Genomic DNA, 20092 nt, shown 5'->3' with positions numbered 1-20092 from the left:
ACCGAGGTCTGTCGCAAGCCCCCCGATTCTTACCAACCAGGACCTTTCTGGACCGGGGTAGCCTCTGTGACATGTAGTAGAAGTCAAACCACACCTCTGATCATCAAAGTTACTGTGAAAAGTTCTTATACTTAGTTTTACCAGCATGCAAGGGCATGTAGACGAGTCGTCTACAATCGATGCTTAGAATTCCTTAACTCCCATTCTCTCCTAGACCCCCTCCAATCTGGCTTCCGTCCCCTCCACTCTACCGAGACTGTTCTCTCTAAGGTAACCCATGACCTCCTTCTTGCCAAATCCAATGGCTCCTACTCCATTCTGATCCTCCTTGACCTCTCTGCTGCCTTTGACACTGTCGACCATCCCCTCCTCCTCCATACCTTATCTCACCTTGGCTTCACGGACTCCGTCCTCTCCTGGTTCTCCTCTTACCTCTCTGGCCGGTCATTCTCGGTCTCCTTCGCTCGTGCCTCCTCCCCCTCCCATCCTTTAACTGTTGGAGTTCCTCAAGGGTCAGTTCTTGGCCCTCTTCTGTTCTCCATTTACACTCACTCCCTCGGTGAACTCATTCGCTCTCACGGCTTTGACTACCATCTCTACGCAGATGACACGCAGATCTACATCTCCGCCCCTGTCCTCTCCCCCTCCCTTCAGGCTCGCATCTCCTCCCGCCTCCGGGACATCTCCACCTGGATGTCGGCCCGCCACCTAAAACTCAACATGAGCAAGACTGAGCTCCTCATCTTCCCTCCCAAACCCGGTCCTCTCCCAGACTTCCCTATCACCGTGGATGGCACGACCATCCTTCCCGTCTCTCAGGCCCGCAATCTCGGTGTCATCCTTGATTCGTCTCTCGTTCACCCCACACATCCTATCCGTTACCAAGACCTGCCGGTTTCACCTTTACAATATCGCCAAGATCCGCCCTTTCCTCTCCACCCAAACGGCTACCTTACTGCTACAGGCTCTTGTTATATCCCGGCTAGACTACTGTGTCAGCCTTCTCTCTGACCTCCCTTCCTCCTCTCTCGCCCCGCTCCGGTCTATTCTTCACTCCGCTGCCCGGCTCATCTTCCTGCAGAAACGATCTGGGCATGTCACTCCCCTTCTTAAACACCTCCAGTGGTTGCCTATCAACCTCCGCTCCAAACAAAAACTCCTCACTCTAGGCTTCAAGGCTCTACATCACCTTGCCCCTTCCTACCTCTCCTCCCTTCTCTCTTTCTACCGCCCACCCCGCACGCTCCGCTCCTCTGCCGCCCACCTCTTCACCATCCCTCGGTCTCGCCTATCCCGCTGTCGACCCCGGGGCCACGTCCTCCCGCGGTCCTGGAACGCCCTCCCTCCTCACCTCCGCCAAACTGATTCTCTTCCCCTCTTCAAAACCCTACTTAAAACTCACCTCCTCCAAGAGGCCTTCCCAGACTGAGCTCCTCTTCTCCCTCTACTCCCTCTACCACCCCCCCTTCACCTCTCCGCAGCTAAACCCTCTTTTCCCCCCATTTCCCTCTGCTCCTCCCCCTCTCCCTTCCCATCCCCTCAGCACTGTACTCGTCCGCTCAACTATATATATATTTCCATTACCCTATTTATTTTGTTAATGAAATGTACATCGCCTTGATTCTATTTAGTTGCCATTGTTTTTACGAGATGTTCTTCCCCTTGACTCTATTTATTGCCATTGTTCTTGTCTGTCCGTCTCCCCCGATTAGACTGTAAGCCCGTCAAATGGCAGGGACTGTCTCTATCTGTTGCCGACTTGTTCATTCCAAGTGCTTAGTACAGTGCTCTGCACATAGTAAGCGCTCAATAAGTACTATTGAATGAATGAATGAATGAATGACACATATACACACTTTCACTCACTCCATCACCCAAAGGTCCAATATGGTGTCTCAGTGCTGCTGTCTTCTGCTGCTTCTAGGTGCCCCCTCTTCGGGCATGCCTCTTGTGATTCCAAGGGGCCGCTTTTTATCTGCCTTAGACATGGCTGATGTGGCTCTATGGCAGTCATTGATTGGTCCAGGTTTGTTGCTGGATAGAACAGGGAGAGAAAGCCCTGCCTCCCTCCATGCTTCACCCCACAGTCCCACAGTCAACTGTCCCAGATATAGACCATCAGGGCCTTAGCAAAGTCTCTCCCTTGTTGTTGTTCATGGGATCACAAACGGTCATTAAAAAGGCAGCTTGCTGTGGGCTCACCACAAGTCCCAGAGACATGAAGTGACTTGCTCAAGGTCACACAGGAGATGTGACTTGGCCAGGATTAGAACCCAGCTCCTTCTGACTCCTAGGCCAGTGCTCTATCCACTTGGCCATGTTCATTCATTAATGGTAGAGGAAAGACTTGCCTGAGTGTGGAGCAAAGTAGAGGGGAGAGTTTAGGTTGGGGAGTGGTCCATCCCTCAACATGAGGATGGGGTCTGGGGGGACAGCATGACAACTGTCACATGGTTCCTCCAAGTGTCCCAGGTGTTGTTTCAGAGCAAGTCTTCAACTGGATGGGGCTTGGAGATGGCCTGGGCTGGAATTTCGGAGAGGGTGACCTCCCTGGGGTGTGCATGTAGAGAGAAGGTCTGATTTTGAGCCTCCCAAAACAGTTTTGGGCTACCAATTAGCAATATTAATAATAATAATAATAATAATGGTACTTGTTCATTCATTCATTCGAGGGTTTTTATTAAGAACTTACTGTGTGCAGAGCACTGTAATAAGTGCTGGGGAAGGTGCAATACAACAATAAACACTGACAATCCCTGCTCCCAACGAGCTCACAGTTGAGGGGATGTGCCACATACCTTTCTAAGCACAGGGATATATACAAGACAGTCAGATTGGACCAAGTCCTTGTCCCACATGGGGCTCACACTCATTCCCATTTTACAGATGAGGAAACTGAGGCACAGTGAAGTTAAATGGCTTGCCCAAGAATAATAATAATAATAATGTTGGTATTTGTTAAGCACTTACAATGTGCCGAGCACTGTTCTAAGTGCTGAGGTAGATACAGGGTAATCAGGTTGTCCCGCTTGAGGCTCGCAGTTAATCCCCATTTTACAGATGAGGTAACTGAGGTTCAGAGAAGTTAAGTGACTTGCCCACAGTCACACAACTGACAAGTGGCAGAGCTGGGATTTGAACCCATGACCTCTGACTCCGAAGCCCAGGGTCTTTCCACTGAGCCACGCTGCTTCCCTAGCTTTAAATTTAGCTTTAAGTGGCAGGGAGACATTCAGGTGGAGATGTCCTGGAGGCAGGAGGTGATATGAGCCTGGAGGGAGGGGGAGAGAACAGGGGAGGAGATGTAGATTTGGGTGTCATCTGCATAGAGATGATAGTTGAAGCCATGGGAGTGAATGAGTTCACCAAGGGAGTGAGTATATGATGGGCTCTATGTGTGTTGAACAATGGGGTAGATACAGCACTGGGTACTGAAGTTCAAGATAGTCAAGATGGCAAAATGTTCAGATTGGGCACAGACCCTGTTCCATCAGGACTCATTCATTCATTTATTCAATCCTATTTATTGAGTACTTAGTGTGTGCAGAGGACCGTACTAAGCACTTGGAAAGTACAATTTAGCAACAGAGACAATCCCTGACCACACCGGGCTTGAAGTCTAGAAGGAAGGAGGCAGACATCAAAATAAATAAACAGGCATGTATATAAATAAATAGAATTATAGATATGTATATAAATACAAGAGTGCTGTGGGGCAGGGATGGGGGAGCTGAGGAAAAGGGGGGGGGCTTAGTCTGGGAAGGCCTCTTGGAGGAGGTGAGCCTTCAGAAGGGCTTTGAAGGGGGAAGTAAGGTTATTTGGTGGATTTGAGAAGGAAGAGCATTCCAGGCCAGAGGTGAAAAAGTGGGCCAGGGGTTGACTGCAGGATAGGTGAGAATGAGGCACAGTGAGAAAGAAGGTGAGTGGCACCAGAGGAGTGGAGTGTGAGGGCTGGGATGTAGAAGGAGAGAAGGGAGCTGAGGTAAAAGAGGGCAAGGTGATGGAGAGGTTTGAAGCCAATAGTGAGGAGTTTTTGCTTGGCTGATAGGCAACCACTGGAAATTTGTGAGGAGGGGGGTGACATGCCCAGAATGTTTCTGTAGAAATCTGATAGGAAGGGAGACTAAAAACTGTATCCCCATTTTACAAATGAGAAAATAGCTGCAGAGAGATTATGTGATTTGCCTCAGATCCCTCAGCCTGCAAGAGGTAGAACAAGGATCAGAACTTGGCTCTCCTCTTTCTCCCAGTCCCCTGTATTTTCTCTCTGCCACCCCTAACAGAAAAAAGACTTGAAAGACACTCTTAAAGCTAACATTTCAGTGCATTAAAGTGGATGGGACCATGAGCAGGGAAGAGGGAGTGGCCAAGGTCATCTCCCCACAGGAGTCCAGCAGAGCCCTGGGTGACTGCCATTTGGAGCCTCCCACCACCCCAAGGAGTCACAGAGAAGTGAGGCAAATCAAGCAAACTACAAGTCAGTCATATTCACAGAGCACTTACCTTGTGAGGAGCGCTGTATTGAGTGCCTGGGAGAATACAATATAACAGATTTGGTAAACCTTTATCCTGCCCACAACGATCTTAAAATCTTGAGGGGGAGACAGACATTAACATAAGTGCTGTGGGCTAAGGGTGGAATGAATAGAGGGAACTAATCCAAGTGCAAGTGTGATGGCAAAGGGAGAGGGAGTGGTCTCTGGAGGGAAAGAAGGAGGAGGAGAACGAGAGAGACAGAGAGAGAAGGAATTCCATCCTGCTCTTTGCTAACCAAGTCTTGGAAAACCTGTAGCACAGTCAATTCCCCAGGAGCACAGATGTCCAAGAGAACTGATCCGCAGCCGAAAGATGGTTGCTCCTCTGGCTGCCTCCGGGCTTCGTCTTAGCACCACCGGTGCCACCTGGAGTCCCAGCAGAGTGTGGCCTAGTGGAAACAACACAGGCCTGGGAGTCAGAGGATGTGGATTCTAATCCTGACTCTGCCACATGTCTGCTGTGTGACCTTGGGCAAGTCACTTCACTTCTAAGTACCTCAGTTACCTCATCTGTAAAATGAGGATAAAGACTGTTAGCCCCATGTGGGACAGAGATTGGGTCCAACCTCATTATCGTGTATCTATTCCAGGGCTTAGAACAGTGCTTGGCACATAGTAAGCACTTAACACATATTATTATTAGGAGAGAGGGCATGGTTGCTACCTTCTGCTGCCCCGTTTGGTTTGGTTTGTTTTGGTTACTTTGGCACTTGCTGAGCTGTTGAGCTCCCAACTGATTGACCCAGAAGGATGTTAGGCTGTAAGCAAGGATCATGTGTTTCACTGCCATCTCACTCTCACATCCTACCTCTGGCCTGGATTGTACATTCCAAGCATTTAGTACAGTGCTCTGCGCGTAGTAAGTGCTCAGTAAATACTATCAAATGAATATCCTCTCTCCTCATATCAGATAGGTAATGGCTCTCCCCCACTTCAAAACCTTATTGAAGGCCCATCTCCTCCAAGAAGCCTTCCCTGACTATGCCCTCCTCTCCTCTTCTCCCATTCCCTTCTGCACTGCTCTTACTTGCTTCTTCATTCATCCTCGGTCCCATCCCTGCAGTGCATATGTATATATTTGTTTATATCTGTAATTTATTTACTTATTCATTTATCTATTTATTTATTCATGTATATTAATATTTGTCTCCCCTTCTAGACCCCCTCTCAGGGTCTCACCTGGAGAGTTCTCAGTACTCTATCTGTCTCGAATACGAGAGGGAGAGTCAGGCAGAGGCATATCCATTCCATTCCTACCTTGGGCAGTGGCTAGCGAGTGGAGGACAATCTGCTTCAAGTCAAAACTTACCTGTTCTAGGCAGCAGCATGGGAGAGAATCAAGGGCGGACACTCAAGTTTACTGTGCAGAAGGAGGCAATGGTAAACCACTTCTGTATTTTTACCAACAATACTCTATAGATCCACTACCAGAACAATTGCAGATGGAGATGGGGCGTTCTGGAAGAGATGTGTCCGTGGTGTTGCTATGGGTCGAAGATGACTCAACAGCATAAGACAAGACCCCCTCTAGACTGCAACCTCATTGTGGGCAGGAATGTGTCTGTTTGTTGTTATATTGTACTCTCCCAGGTGCTTAGTACAGTGCTTGGCACACTGTAAGAGCTCAATAATTATGATTGAATGAAGTAATGTGTAAGAACTCCACTGTGCTCTGGACTGAAAATCAATTCTACTATTGGTTAGTGACTGAGGAAAGTGCCTAAGCAGGATGGCGTAGTGGATAAATCGTGGGCCAGGGAGTCAGAAAGTCATGGGTTCTGATCCCGGCTCTGTCACTTGTCTGTTGATGACCTTGGTCAAGTCACTTAACTTCTCTGTGCCTCAGTTACCTCTTTTGAAAAATGAGATTGAGAGTGTGAGGCCTATGTGGGACAAGGACTGTGTCCAACCCGATTTACTTGTACCCCTCCCGGACTTAGTATAGTGCCTGGCACATAGTAAGCACTTAACTAATACAATAATTATCATTATTATTAAAGACACGCAGCCATCAGCAAAGGGAGAGCAAACCGCTAGAGCAATAAGAGATTGATGGGGGTGCGAGACATCCTAGCCCATTGCCAGATCGAGACTCAGATGCCGACTGCTCCACTGCCATTTTGGAGAAGACAGCACTGGGGTTACTGATCTGAATTAATTCTGTGGGACGCGAGGCTCGGAATCAATGGGCCGTTAGATTTTCTTTTGTCTAAACAGTCCCAGGACTAGTGTGCAGAAGTTACAGCCATATGGTTTGTAAACTAGGTCCATGCATGCATATATTACATCTGATTGGATCCAAGCGACATTGCTCTGCGCCACTGAATCCATATTGTATCTTATATAAGAAAAAAGAACCCTCATATTGCATTGTACAGGCAATCCCAGCAGAGCCCAGCCAACCATTAATCTTTCCAAAGCCTACAATCCATACTGACAATAAACAGTGAATTTCCAGGCCTATCACTCCTCCTCCAGCTGTGCCTGTGTATCTCTCCAAATAATTAATTTTGCAACCGCTGAACCCCTTAACGGTTGTTCCCTGGGAGCCCTTTCTGGCAGGTTCACCCACTTGCCACCCCACCCTCAAATTATCATCCAGGGAATTTCTAGGGGAGGAGGCCCTTCATACACTTAACATCATTTTTTTCCAGTAGTGGAAAATTAAAGAAAAGAAATGATCCCTGGAGAGAATTTTTGCATTGAATGTACCAAGTCGTTGATTCTGACTGCATGTTAGGCTCCTCTGTAAGTGACCTGATACTTTTAAGTGCCCAGAAGCCATTGGGAAATTACAGTATCCACAATCCACATAATATCCTGGGACTATCGGGTGATTTCCATCCGTGGTTTGCATAAGAATTTCCATCTATCAGGATGGGGATCAGGCCTAAACCTTCAGGATGCTGGGAAGGATCCAATGTCCTTTCTGAACCTGCAGGACAAATGAAATGGCTATTCAAAGTCACAGAGTGGCCTAGTGGAAAGAGCACCAGCCTAGGAGTCAAAGGACCTGGGTTCTAATCCCTGTTCCACTTCTTCTTTGCTGTGTGACCTTGAACAAGTCACTTCATTTCCCTATGCCTTAATTCCCTCATCTGTAAAATGGGGAGTAAGACTGTGAGCCCCATAGGGGACATGGACTACATCCAACCTAATTAGCTTCTATCTAGCAAATGTCAGAGAGACTGTTTACACAGGGACCCCCTGGTTCATCAATCAGTCAATGGTATTTACTGAGTGCTTAATATATGCAGAGCACTGTATAAAGTCTTTGGGAGAGTACAACAAAATTAGCAATCACACTCCCTGCAATTGAATAGTTAGAATTGTGAATTGCAATTGTTGTTAAATTGTACTCTCCCAAGTGCTTAATACTGTGCTTTGCACATGGTAAGCACTCAATAAATACAACTGAATGAATTACATGCCTGGGTTCTTGTCCTTCCTGGAGAAAGAGAGTAGGGGCTCACCTACCCTGGACAATCCCGAAAACTGAATTAAGTATAAATCACTTATTTATATTAGTGTTTGTCTCCCCCTCTAGACTATAAGCTCGCTGTGGGCAGGGAATATGTCTGCTAACTCTGTTGCACTGTACTCTCCCAAGTGCCTAAAACAGTGCTCTGCACAAAGTAAGTGCTCAATAAATACCAGTGATTGATCGATTGATTGATTGATCAATCTATCCCAGCACTTAATCCAATGCCTGGTACACAATAAGCTCTTAACAAATACCACTGGAAACATAATTGGCATCTTTGACTGATCTCTTACTCCACCCTCTTCTTGCTCCACAGAAAGATTCAACGTGTACCTAATGCCCACCCCCAACCTAGACATCTACGGGGAGTGCACCATGCAGATCACCCACGAGAACATCTATCTCTGGGATATCCACAACGCCAAGGCCAAGCTGGTGATGTGGCCGCTCAGCTCCCTGAGGCGTTATGGGCGAGACTCCACGTGGTTCACCTTTGAGTCGGGAAGGTAAGCAATCACGCCCACGTAGTCCACCAAGGACTCCTGGGGACCGAAGGAACTGAGTGGAGATCAGCGTCTTTCTCTGCAGGGGACCCCAGGGGTTTCTCAAACACCAAGGCAGAATGGCCCAGTGGAAAGAGCACAAGTCAGTGCATCAAGAGACATGGGTTCTATCCCAAGCTCAGAGACTGACCTTCTGTGTGACCCTGAGCAAGTCACCCAACTGCGCTCTGTGCCTCAGTTTTCTTATCTGTAAAATGGGGATGACATCTGCTCATTTTCTCTCCCCTCCTTCAAAATCTTACTGAAGGCACATCTCCCCTAAGAGGCCTTTCCTGACTAAGCCATCTCTTCCTTTGCTTCAGGTCCCTCTGTGCTGGGGTGGATACAAGCAAATCAGGTTGGCCATATGGGACTCACAGTCTTAATCCCCACTTTACAGATGAGGAAACTGAAGCACAGAGAAGTGAAGTAACTTACTCAAGGTCACACAGTAGTTAAGTGGTAAGGTGAGAATTAGAACCCAGGTCCTTCTGACTCCCAGCCCGGCACTCTATCCATTAAGCCATGCAGTCCACTGTGCCATCAGCTCTCCTGGGAATGGGAACGCTAGTTGTTCAGACCATCCCTGCCCCCCATTCTCCGGCCCTGTGTCACTTGGAGAAGGCTGTGAGGGGGTGGACATGCAGGCCGCCTATTCAAGAGCCCGAATCCATTTTCCCTATTAAAGTCTGCCTCTTTGAAAAATTATATAATAGTGAAAATGGCGCATATTAAGAAGTGAGTTGCTACGTTCTTTCATTACCCACAAATGCACTTAATTAAGGCAATGAGCTGGAACATTTTGGAAGGAAGTCACGGAGTTCAGTTGGATAGGGGAAAGTTGGGTGAACAACTCACATATTCCCTTAAGTAGAAAATATTTTAACACCCTTATGGCATTTCTGTTATTTTGTCAACAAAATGACCATTCCTCCTCCAAGAAGGAACAGTTCACCTGGCCCAGAATGCACCCAGGACAGGGAAAGAAGCCATTATTTTCAGATCAGTCCATGGCAACTGGCAAACAATGGGAACCTGTTTAGCTGCAAATGAGGTGAGAAGGAGATTTTGATTCATTAAATCTGAATGCAGAATTTTGCTGCAGGCACAGGAGAATGAATATCATTAAAGAGAGCGTTTCTGGGGACCAGCTGGATGGCTTCCAGCAGATAAATATTCCAGGGTGAAACTCTGTCGGTCAATGTAACCCAAGCATCCTGGTTCCTATCAGTAAGGTTCACCCTGCCAGATGGGGAATCTCCAGCCTCATTTGTTTTCTTCCCCTCTGACAACACCCTTGTCTTTTTTACTGGATAGGTTTGGTAGGGTGCTGCACGGAGAGAGTTTCCAGATTTGTTGGGGTGTCTATATAATGTCTGCAGAGCAGGCCTTCCCTCTGAAGGAGCAGGCCCTTCGGAGGGGAGGAGCAGGCCCAGTGGTTATCAGCGGAGAGATGTGGGGCGAGTCCAGACATCAAGCTCCTTGTGGGGAGGGAACATGTCCACCACCACTCTTGTATTATAGACTTAATAAAGTGCTCTGCACACAGTAAGCATTCATTAAATGCAAGTGATTGATTGAGTCACTGGCCAGACCATGAGAAACGATGATATCCTTGGGACAGGAGTACAGGAAGTGGCCTGTTCCAAATCCAGGCCCACCTGCTGAGGGAGACCAGTGGGACACAGTGTCTCCTCCCTGACAGGCCCTGGTTATAAAGAGTCTTTGGTCCCACTCTTCCTCTGTCTCCTCAGTCCTCCTCTGGTTTCGTTTCCCAGAAGATTCCTCTACGGTTCTTTCTGCCCAACTCAATTGGCTTCCCCCTCCCTCCTCACCGCACCCCTCCTAAAGCCCGTTGTGGGCAGGGATTGTCTCTCTTTGTGGCTGAATTGAACTTTCCAAGCACTTAGTACAGTGCTCTGCACAGAGGAAGTGCTCAATAAATATGATTGAATGAATGAATGAATGAATGAACTACCTCTTCCCTCAGCCAGGCTATCACCACTGTATAGATGACCCATGAAAATACCAACCTTTGGTTACAATATGAAAAATCTGTTTTCCTGTGAAGCCAACAGACCACAGTTTTCTATTTCAGTTCAAGACATATGTAGAGTTTGGGGCTCTAGGTGAAATGAGCGCATCCGTCATTGGCAAGAGCCCATCTAACCCAAATTGATGATCAAATTACTTAACCAACCTATGCTTTTGTGAAAGAGCAGGCCTTCAATTTAACTTTCTAAGGGAACAGTGAAAATATGAAATCTTATGGTATGGAATCCTAGTCTCTTCTTCAGAGGAGCAGGGTGGACTAGTGAATGATTGTGATTGATCTGATTCTGCCTGTCTTTTAATTGCACCAAAATACAAGAGAATTTCAAAACTGGTTTCTAATCTAAGTTGATGTAGTCATTTTTGCACCACTACTGCCTGACAAGTTATGGATAGAGCACGGGCCTGGGAGTCAGAAGGTCATGAGTGCTAATCCTGGCTCCGCCACATGTCTGCTGTGTGATCCTGGGCAAGTCACTTCACTTCTCTGGGCCTCACTTATCTCATCTGTAAAATGGGGATTAAGAACGGGAGCCCTATATGGGACAGGGACTGTGTCCAACCTTACTAACATGTATCTACCCCAGCACATAGAACAGTGCTTGGCACATAATAAGCGCTTAACAAATATCATAATTAGTATTATTATAACCTATCATATTTACTGAGCACCTACAGTGCTTAGAACAGTACTTGGCACATAGTAAGTGCTTAAAAAAATACCATCATTATTATTATTACTGTACTAAGTGCTTCGGAGAGTACAAGAGTTCTTTTCCCATAGTAATGATAATAGTGGCATTTCTTAAGCACTTAGTGTGTGTCAAGCATCTTTCTAAGCACTGGGGTAGATACAAGATAATCGAGGCGGACAGAGTCCCTGTCCCACATGGAGTTCACAGTCTTAATCTCCATTTTACAGATGAGGTAACTGAGGCGCAGAGAAGTTAAGTGACTTGTCCAAAGCCACAAAGCAGACTTGTGGCAGAGCTGGGATTAGAACTGTCGCTCTCTCAGGCCTGTGCTGTTTCCTTTAGGCTACACTGTTTCTCAAGGAGCTTACAGTCTAGAATGAAAGACAGGCACTAAACTTGTTTCGTTGTCTGTCTACTTGTTTTGTTTCCCATCTGCTTGTTTTGTTTTGTTGTCTGTTTCCCCCTCCTAGACTGTGAGCCCGTTGTTGGGCAGGGATTGTCTCTATCTGTTGCTGAATTGTACATTCCAAGCACTTAGTACAGTGCTCTGCACACAGTAAGTGCTCCTTAACTATGTTAAGCAGCACTTAAGCAGCGTGGAGAGCAGCGTGGAGAAGCAGCGTGGCTCAGTGGAAAGAGCACGGGCTTTGGAGTCAGGGCTCATGAGTTCGAATCCCAGCTCTGCCACTTGTCGACTGTGTGACTGTGGGCAAGTCACTTCACTTCTCTGTGCCTCAGTTCCCTCATCTGTAAAATGGGGATTAAGACTGTGAGCCCCACGTGGGACAACCTGATTCCCCTATGTCTACCCCAGCGCTTAGAACAGTGCTCGGCACATAGTAAGCGCTTAACAAATACCAACATTATTATTATTATTATTATGTTAAATGAATGAATGAATATTGAGAAATGGGAAGTAGCATGGACCTTGGAGTTAGAGGACCAGGGCTCTAATCCTGGCTCCACCAATTGCCTGCTGTGTAAGCTCCTGCCTCAGTTTCCTCATCTATAATGGGGGATTGAATACTTACCCAGCCCTCCCTCCTACTTGGACTGTGAGCCCCATGTGGGTCAGGGACTGGGTTCCACCTTTCATTCATTCATTCAATAGTATTTATTGAGCGCTTACTATGTGCAGAGCACTGTACTAAGCGCTTGGGATGAACAGGTCGGCAACAGATAGAGACAGTCCCTGCCATTTGACGGGCTTACAGTCTAATCGGGGGAGACGGACAGACAAGAACAATGGCACTAAACAGCGTCAAGGGGAAGAACATCTCGTAAAACAATGGCAACTAAATAGAATCAAGGCGATGTACAATTCATTAACAAAATAAATAGGGTAACGAAAATATATACAGTTGAGCGGACGAGTACAGTGCTGTGGGGATGGGAAGGGAGAGGTGGAGGAGCAGAGGGAAAAGGGGAAAATGAGGCTTAGCTGCGGAGAGGTAAAGGGGGGATGGCAGAGGGAGTAGAGGGGGAAGAGGAGCTCAGTCTGGGAAGGCCTCTTGGAGGAGGTGATTTTTAAGTAAGGTTTTGAAGAGGGAAAGAGAATCAGTTTGGCGGAGGTGAGGAGGGAGGGCGTTCCAGGACCGCGGGAGGACGTGACCCAGGGGTCGACGGCAGGATAGGCGAGACCGAGGGACGGTGAGGAGGTGGGCGGCGGAGGAGCGGAGCGTGCGGGGTGGGCGGTAGAAAGAGAGAAGGGAGGAGAGGTAGGAAGGGGCAAGGTGATGGAGAGCCTTGAAGCCTAGAGTGAGGAGTTTTTGTTTGGAGCGGAGGTTGATAGGCAACCACTGGAGTTGTTTAAGAAGGGGAGTGACATGCCCAGATTGTTTCTGCAGGAAGATGAGCCGGGCAGCGGAGTGAAGAATAGACCGGAGCGGGGCGAGAGAGGAGGAAGGGAGGTCAGAGAGAAGGCTGACACAGTAGTCTGACTGACTTGTACCTACCCCAATGCTTAGAACAGTGCTAGACAGGTAGTTAGTAGCTTAACAAATGTTATATAAAAATGGGGAATTGTGGGTAAAATGATGTTCTAGAAACATGTTTGGTTGGATCTTAAAAATATTTTACAACCTCGTGAAATAGCATCTTGGATTTCATCTATAATTTGTTGATTTCAGCTTAACACTGACCTTCTTCAAAGTAAAATCTCCTTTTATGTCTCACATTTCAGTTAGTCGAACTTTTAATCAGAGGCATATCCATCTTCAAGAGCCTGAAATTCCACTTGGTGTCATGTAAGACCTTGTTTTTTTCCTTGGTCTCCAGAGTTTCTTTACTTTAAATAAGGAATATTAGTGTTAATTAATTAAGGTAAGCTGGTTCTCACTTGGAGTATTTGTGGATAAATTGGAAATCTTTCTGGGGAGAAGGATAACTATTGCCATTCAATATGAGCATCTATTCTGAATTTTCCCTTTTAGGTTATTGATTGGCATTTATATTCCAACCATTTTTCCCTCTTTTAGATTGTTTTATACATACATAGTGGAAAGGGCAAGGGCTTGGGAGTCAGAGGTTGTAGGTTCTAATCCAGACTCCACCACTTGTCAGCTGTGTAACCTTTGGCAAGTCACTGGGCCTCAGTTACCTCATCTATAAAATGGGGATTAAGACTGTGAGCCCCACGTGGGACAACCTGATTACCTTGTATCTACGCAGCACTTAAAATAGAGCTTGGCACACAGTAAGCGCTTAACAAATACTATCATTATCATCATTATTATTATTCCTCTATATTTCCCTTTAAATTTAAAGGTCTTTGAGGGCAGGGTAAGTGTCTAACAAATCTATTGCACTGTACTCTCCCAAGCACTTGGTACAGAACTCTGCATACAGTAAATGCTGAATAAATGTCATTGACTGATTGAAACATATTCAGGGAACTTTATGTCATCTGTCTCTTCGGCATTGGATACTGATTCTACTCAGAAGGGGGACATGTACAGCCCCATATTTAGCTTTAAAACAACTCAATTCTGCACCGACAATTCTTTCCCAAAGTATTCTCTTGCCTTGTTCACTCTGCTCATTTTCTCACGCTGCTTCATTTTGCCTTCAATTACGCATTTTGAGTATTGTTTATAAATTATGCCTGTCTCCCCCGTTGGAGTGTAAGCACCTAGTGGACAGGGAATATGTCTCTTCCTTACATCATATTCTCTCTGGAGTTTTGAACAGTGCACTTTACCCAGCGGCTGCTGAATTAATACTATGAAAACTATGACTACCACCACAGGCAGATCCAACATTAAGCGGCGTGGCTCAGTGGAAAGAGCCCGGGCTTTGGAGTCAGAGGTCATGGGTTCGAATCCAGGCTCTGCCACTTCTCAGCTGTGTGACTGTGGGCAAGTCACTTAACTTCTCTGTGCCTCAGTTACCTCATCTGTAAAATGGGGATTAAGACTGTGAGCCCCACGTGGGACAACTTGATTCCCCTGTGTCTACCCCAGCGCTTAGAACAGTGCTCTGCACATAGTAAGCGCTTAACAAATACCAACATTGTTATTATTATGAATAGCCCCTCATGCACGTTTGCGACAATATTTCTTCTGGAACACTGATGCCAATCCCCAAAACGGTTTAATATCCTTCCCTTTTTGTCCACCACGTGTGATCTATATCTGAGAACATCTGCAACATTTGGGAACAGATTTTCCACCAGATCCCAGTTTTAGGTTTGCTAAAGATATCACACGTCCCCTCACAGATGCTGTGACATATCTTAATATTCCTGAGCAAACAACCGTTTACGCCAGTGTCTTGAGAAGCATCAAGTCTAAATTGAATGTGCCAGCTTCATTAACAGACTCCTTAACTGAGCTCCCCAAGGCTAACAGTGCAGTAGTTCCTCGTGGTTTGAGAAATGAGAGTTTATGTAACAGCCCTTCCTTCACCCTGTTTCCCTCTGTCCTCAACAGAGGCACCCAACCTTTCGAAATGCATGGCATTGGAGACAAGTCATATTGAGTACTGGGGGTATTTAAACTTACTGAGGACACCTTTGCCTTCTGATAAATGAAAGGCTGGGAGTGGAATTAGCCTCAGTTACTCATTTTGAAGCTGTTGTTTCCTCTATTTCATTGGTTCTGTGTCCCCATGCAACTGGTAAGACCACAGGACAACATAGCCTAGAGGATAGAGTATGGACCTGCGAGTCAGAAGGACATGGGTTCTAATTCTGGCACCGCCACGCGTATGCCGTGTGACCTTGGACAGTTGGCTTCACTTCTCTGTGCCTCAGATCTCTCATATGTAAAATGGGGATTGAGACTGGGAGCCCTATGTGGGACAGGAACTGTGTCCAACCCAATTATCTTGTATGTACCCCATTGTTTAGTACAGTGCCTGGCACATAGTAAAGCACTTAACAAATACCACAATGGTTATTATTCTCATTATTAAGATAGGACAGTGACTGCCTGCAGGATATCCCTGCTGTACCAACAGGTCCTAGGAGGGCATTTATCCTAGATGAGAGCTAAAAGACTTAGGAGGAGTCTGCTCTGGTCAATCAATTGATCGGTCCATCAAGGGCATTTATTTATTGAGTGCTTCCTGTGGGAAGAACACTGTAGTAGCACTTGGGTCAAACGCAGTCAGCCAACCAAGGGTCCATCTTACAAGAGAAGGCAAGGTTTTCATTTCAGGGCACATGTTTCATTTGGAATGACAACACAGAACATCAGCAGCTAAATTGAGGGTGCTGGCAAGACCCCTGCTAGGATTCTCTCTGGACCTATCCCCTTCCCATTTTATTCTGGTTCAGGGAGGCAGATTCTCATTCACTCTAAACTCTGCATTTTGCTCTTGGATAGTCACGTTCATGGTGGTGAGTATGTTGGCTCAGCAAAACGACCTCTTTTACTTCAGCGATTGGTTCAGTTGTGTCATTTCCTGTTAAAGGTGGCCCCTCTCTCAGCTCCATTTCCAGCAACGCATTACCAAGGAATCCCAATTCCGATATTTCTCTTGTGACAATTCCAATTCCTCTTCTTTTTCAGTACAGCACCCATCCTTTCTTCTTCTTTATAGCCCATCCAGGAAGGAAGAGGAGAATAGGGGCCTCCAATCCAAAGCCTAGTGGTTAGAGCATGGGCCTGGGAGTCAGAAGGACCTGGGTTCTAATCCCAGCTCTGCCACTTGTCTGCTGTGTGACCTTGGTCAAGTCACTTCACTTCCCTGGGCCTCAATTATCTCATCTGCAAAATGGGAATTAAGAATGTCACCCCCTTGTGGACAGAGACTACTGAGCAACCTAATTACTTTGTATCTATCCTAGCACTTAGTACATTCATTCATTCAATCATATTTAGTGAGCACTTACTGTGTGCCAAGCATTGTACTAAGCTCTTGTAAAGTACAATTCAGCAACAGAGACAATCCCTACCCGACAACGGGCTCCCGGTCTTGAAGGGGGAGGCAGACAACAAAACAAAACAAGTAGACAGGCATCGATAGCATCAGTGTACATCATATCATAGTACAGTGACTAGCATAATAAGGGCTTAAGAAATACCAGTTATACAATGTTGTGGGCATAGTGGGGGTGGGACAAGGCACAGGAACGTTGGGTGGTGTCCTTGGGCATACAATGGAGATGGCACAGATTACCTTTGGAGGTCATTATGGGGGATTGGCCAAAGCAGGGTGGGTGAGCTCAGCATCCTACCATATGTTCTATTCCCCTCTGGCCCCTACCACCCTCCAGAGCTCTGCCCTGAGATATTTTGGGGAGCAGCAGAGCAGGCAGAAAGGTTGCCACTAGCCAGGCAGTGATTCCAACAGAGGAAAGAAGAGATGGGGGAGACACTGGCTGTTCCCTCCTGAGCACCGAGGAGCACTGTGTCTCCTCAAGCTCTCACAGGAGAAATGGCCTTCGTGTTGACTTGAATAGAAATGTTGTTGGTGCTTGAAAATACCCACACTGATTGTGTTGGGGTAGCCAGCAAATACAATTTCAACCCCCAAAACTGTTATTATTATTAATACTATTAATAATAATAGTACTTGCCAAGAGCTGTGTACTGAGCACTGTACTAAACAAAAGATAATCAGGTCCCACAGTCTAAGTAGGAGGGAGAACAGTTATTGAATCCCTGTTTTACAGTTGAGGAAACACAGGCACCCAGAAATTAAGTGACTTGCCCAAGATCACACCGCAGGTAAGTGCCAGAGCAGAGAATGGAATCCAGGTCCACTGACTCCCAGGCTCATGATCTTACCACTATGCCATGCTGCTTCTCAACCAAAAACTAAGCAAAGCAGAAGCAGCCATCAATGGTACTTATTGAGCACTTACTCTGTGCAGAACTCTGCACTAAGCAATTGGGAGAATATAATGCAAAAGAGTCAGAATGAACATTCCCTGCCCACAATGAGCCTATATATAGTCTAGAGGCATAGGCAGACATTAATATAAATAAATTGTGATATATAATTTTGAGATATGTAGATACGTGCTGCGGGGCAAATATCAAATACACAGAGGTCACAGATCCTAGTGCCTAGATGATACAGAAGGAAAAGGAGGCAGAGAAAAGAGGGTTTAATCGGGGAAGACCTCTTGGAGGAGATGTGACCTCACTAAGGTTTTGAAAGTGGGGAGAGTGGTGATCTGCTGTTTAGAGAGGGGGAGAGTGTACCAGTATGGTGTAGTGGATAGAGCAAGGGGCAAGGAATCAGTAGGTCTTGGGTTTTATTCCCGGCTCTGCCACTTAAAAATAATGACAATATTGATGGCATTTGTTAAGCGCTTACTATGAGCCAGGCACTGTACTAAGCACTGGGCATTGTACTAAGCACTTGTCTACTTTGTGATCTTGGTCAAGTCTCTTCTCTTCTCTGTGCCTCCGTTACCTCAGCCATAAAAAGGGGATTGAGACTGTGAGTCCCATGTGGGACAGGGACTGCTTCCAATGTGATTTGCCTGTATCCTCCCCAGTGCTCAGTACAGTGCCTGGCACATAGAAAGCACTTAACAAATACCATCATCATTATTTTGTACCAAGTCAGAGAGTATGTGGGAAAGGGGTTAGTGGAAAGATAGATGAGATTGGGGCACAGTGATCAAGCCCCTCCAAGCTATCCCACATGAGGGATGTCTTCAACAAAGTCCTGGCTGGATGGAGCCTACAGGAGTGAAGTTTTGGGCTGGGTTGAACTAGGGGATCACTGAGGGAAGGACGTAGGAGCAGGCAAGCCAATCGAGTGCTTTAAAGTCTATGGTGAGGAGTTTCTGTTTGATGCGCAGGTGGCTGGGCAATCACTGGAGGTTCTGGAGGAGTGGGGAGACATGGACTGAACTTTGTTTAGAAAAATTGAGCCTGGAGCCAATTTGAGTTAGGGCTTGCCGCTCTTCTTACATTCTAGTGGCAAGTCTATTGCTCGTCTGTTTCTTGCAAATGAGAGATCCTCCGAAAGGCTTTAAACTTGGGCAAAAACATTGAAACATAAGAATGGTACAAAAAGGAATCTGCAAAGACTGAATGAAAAATCATGAGGTTTGGAAACCAAAACTCTTGAGAGTAAAATCGGAATTGAAAAAAAAGAGTTAGATGATGAAGTAAAAATGAGGAGGCGATTTATCCCTTTTGTTGGCTGGACACTGAGCGGCCTCACTAACCCAGAAAGACTCCATATAGGGTCCAAAGCTGACTGGGTTCAGAACTGAGTCTAGTCACTGGCTTTTCAGGGGAGAAGCTGAAAGACACTGGTACCCCTCATCATCACTGTTAAGGTTGTCTAGAATCAATTTGAACCATTGGGAAATCCAGAGAATGCTGATTATGGTCAACTGTTTGTACACCCGGAGTTTGAGTTGGGTTGATTCCTGAGTGTTTTTTTCTTTAATGGTATTTGTAAAGTGTTTACTACGTGCCAGACATTATACTGAGTGCTGGAGTAAATACAGGATAATTAGGTTGGACACAGTCCCTGTCTCACATGAGGCTTGTGAACTTAATCCCCATTTTGCAAATGAGGTAACTGAAGCACAGAGAAATTAAATGTCTTGCCCAAGGTCACACAGTAGACAAGAGGTGGAGCTGGGATTAGAACACAGCTCTAAGAAGTAGCATGGTGTAGTAGATAGAGCATGGTCCTGGGAGTCAGAAGGTCATGGGTTCTATACCCAACTCCACCATTTGTCGGCTGTGTGACCTTGGGCAAGTCACTTCACTTCTCTGTGCCTCAGTTACCTCATCTGTAAAATGGGGATTGAGACTGTGAGCCCCATGTGGGCCAGGGACTGTGTCCAATGTGATTTGCTTGCATCCTCCCCAGTGCTTAGTATAGAGCCTGGCACATAGTAAGCACTTTAACAAATACCATAATTATTAATTATTATTAGGAGTGTTTGAGCAGGCTCACCTCCCCCACCACATCATTCACCTCTTTCCCAGTGACCTGTCCAGTTCCCCATCTCCCTAGTTGCCTGGTTAGCCCTGATCCCACCCTACCCGGGGTACTCCAGTGTGAGAAGGACAAGAATGGATAACAATAGCAGATATTCATGCATGAGGGGGAAAAAATGGAATGGATGGCAACAGCTGTAGATCTGGGCCATCACCATTCTCCACACGCCTACAACCACTGGCCATTTTAATCCCTACAGCCACTGGTCATTCTAACCCCTGTAACTACTATCCAGTCTACCCACCTACCACTGGACATTTTCAATCTCTCTCCCTGAGTATTCTAACCCCCAAATCATCAGTCATCCATCCTCTGCACCTTTGGGAATCAAATCCCAACACCATTGGGAACCCCCAGATT

General features: G+C 46.4%; 1 protein-coding gene and 1 non-coding gene across 2 annotated transcripts in view; both read left to right on the top strand.

Annotated features, from left to right (window-relative positions):
* The window catches only part of DOK6 (docking protein 6), a 371981-nt gene that overhangs the window by 259513 nt on the left and 92376 nt on the right, over window positions 1-20092 (top strand). The window contains exon 5 of the mRNA XM_029064409.1: window positions 8336-8525. Coding sequence (XP_028920242.1) covers window positions 8336-8525 — 190 coding nt within the window. The remainder of the gene's footprint in view (window positions 1-8335; window positions 8526-20092) is intronic.
* LOC114812660 lies at window positions 5697-5834 on the top strand. The gene has a single exon (XR_003760311.1). It is a non-coding gene; the product is annotated as a small nucleolar RNA SNORA7 (small nucleolar RNA).

Source organism: Ornithorhynchus anatinus, chromosome 5, assembly GCF_004115215.2.
Source record: "Ornithorhynchus anatinus isolate Pmale09 chromosome 5, mOrnAna1.pri.v4, whole genome shotgun sequence".
In the NCBI taxonomy this organism is placed as follows: domain Eukaryota; kingdom Metazoa; phylum Chordata; class Mammalia; order Monotremata; family Ornithorhynchidae; genus Ornithorhynchus; species Ornithorhynchus anatinus.
This window is presented reverse-complemented; position numbering and strand designations above follow the sequence as displayed.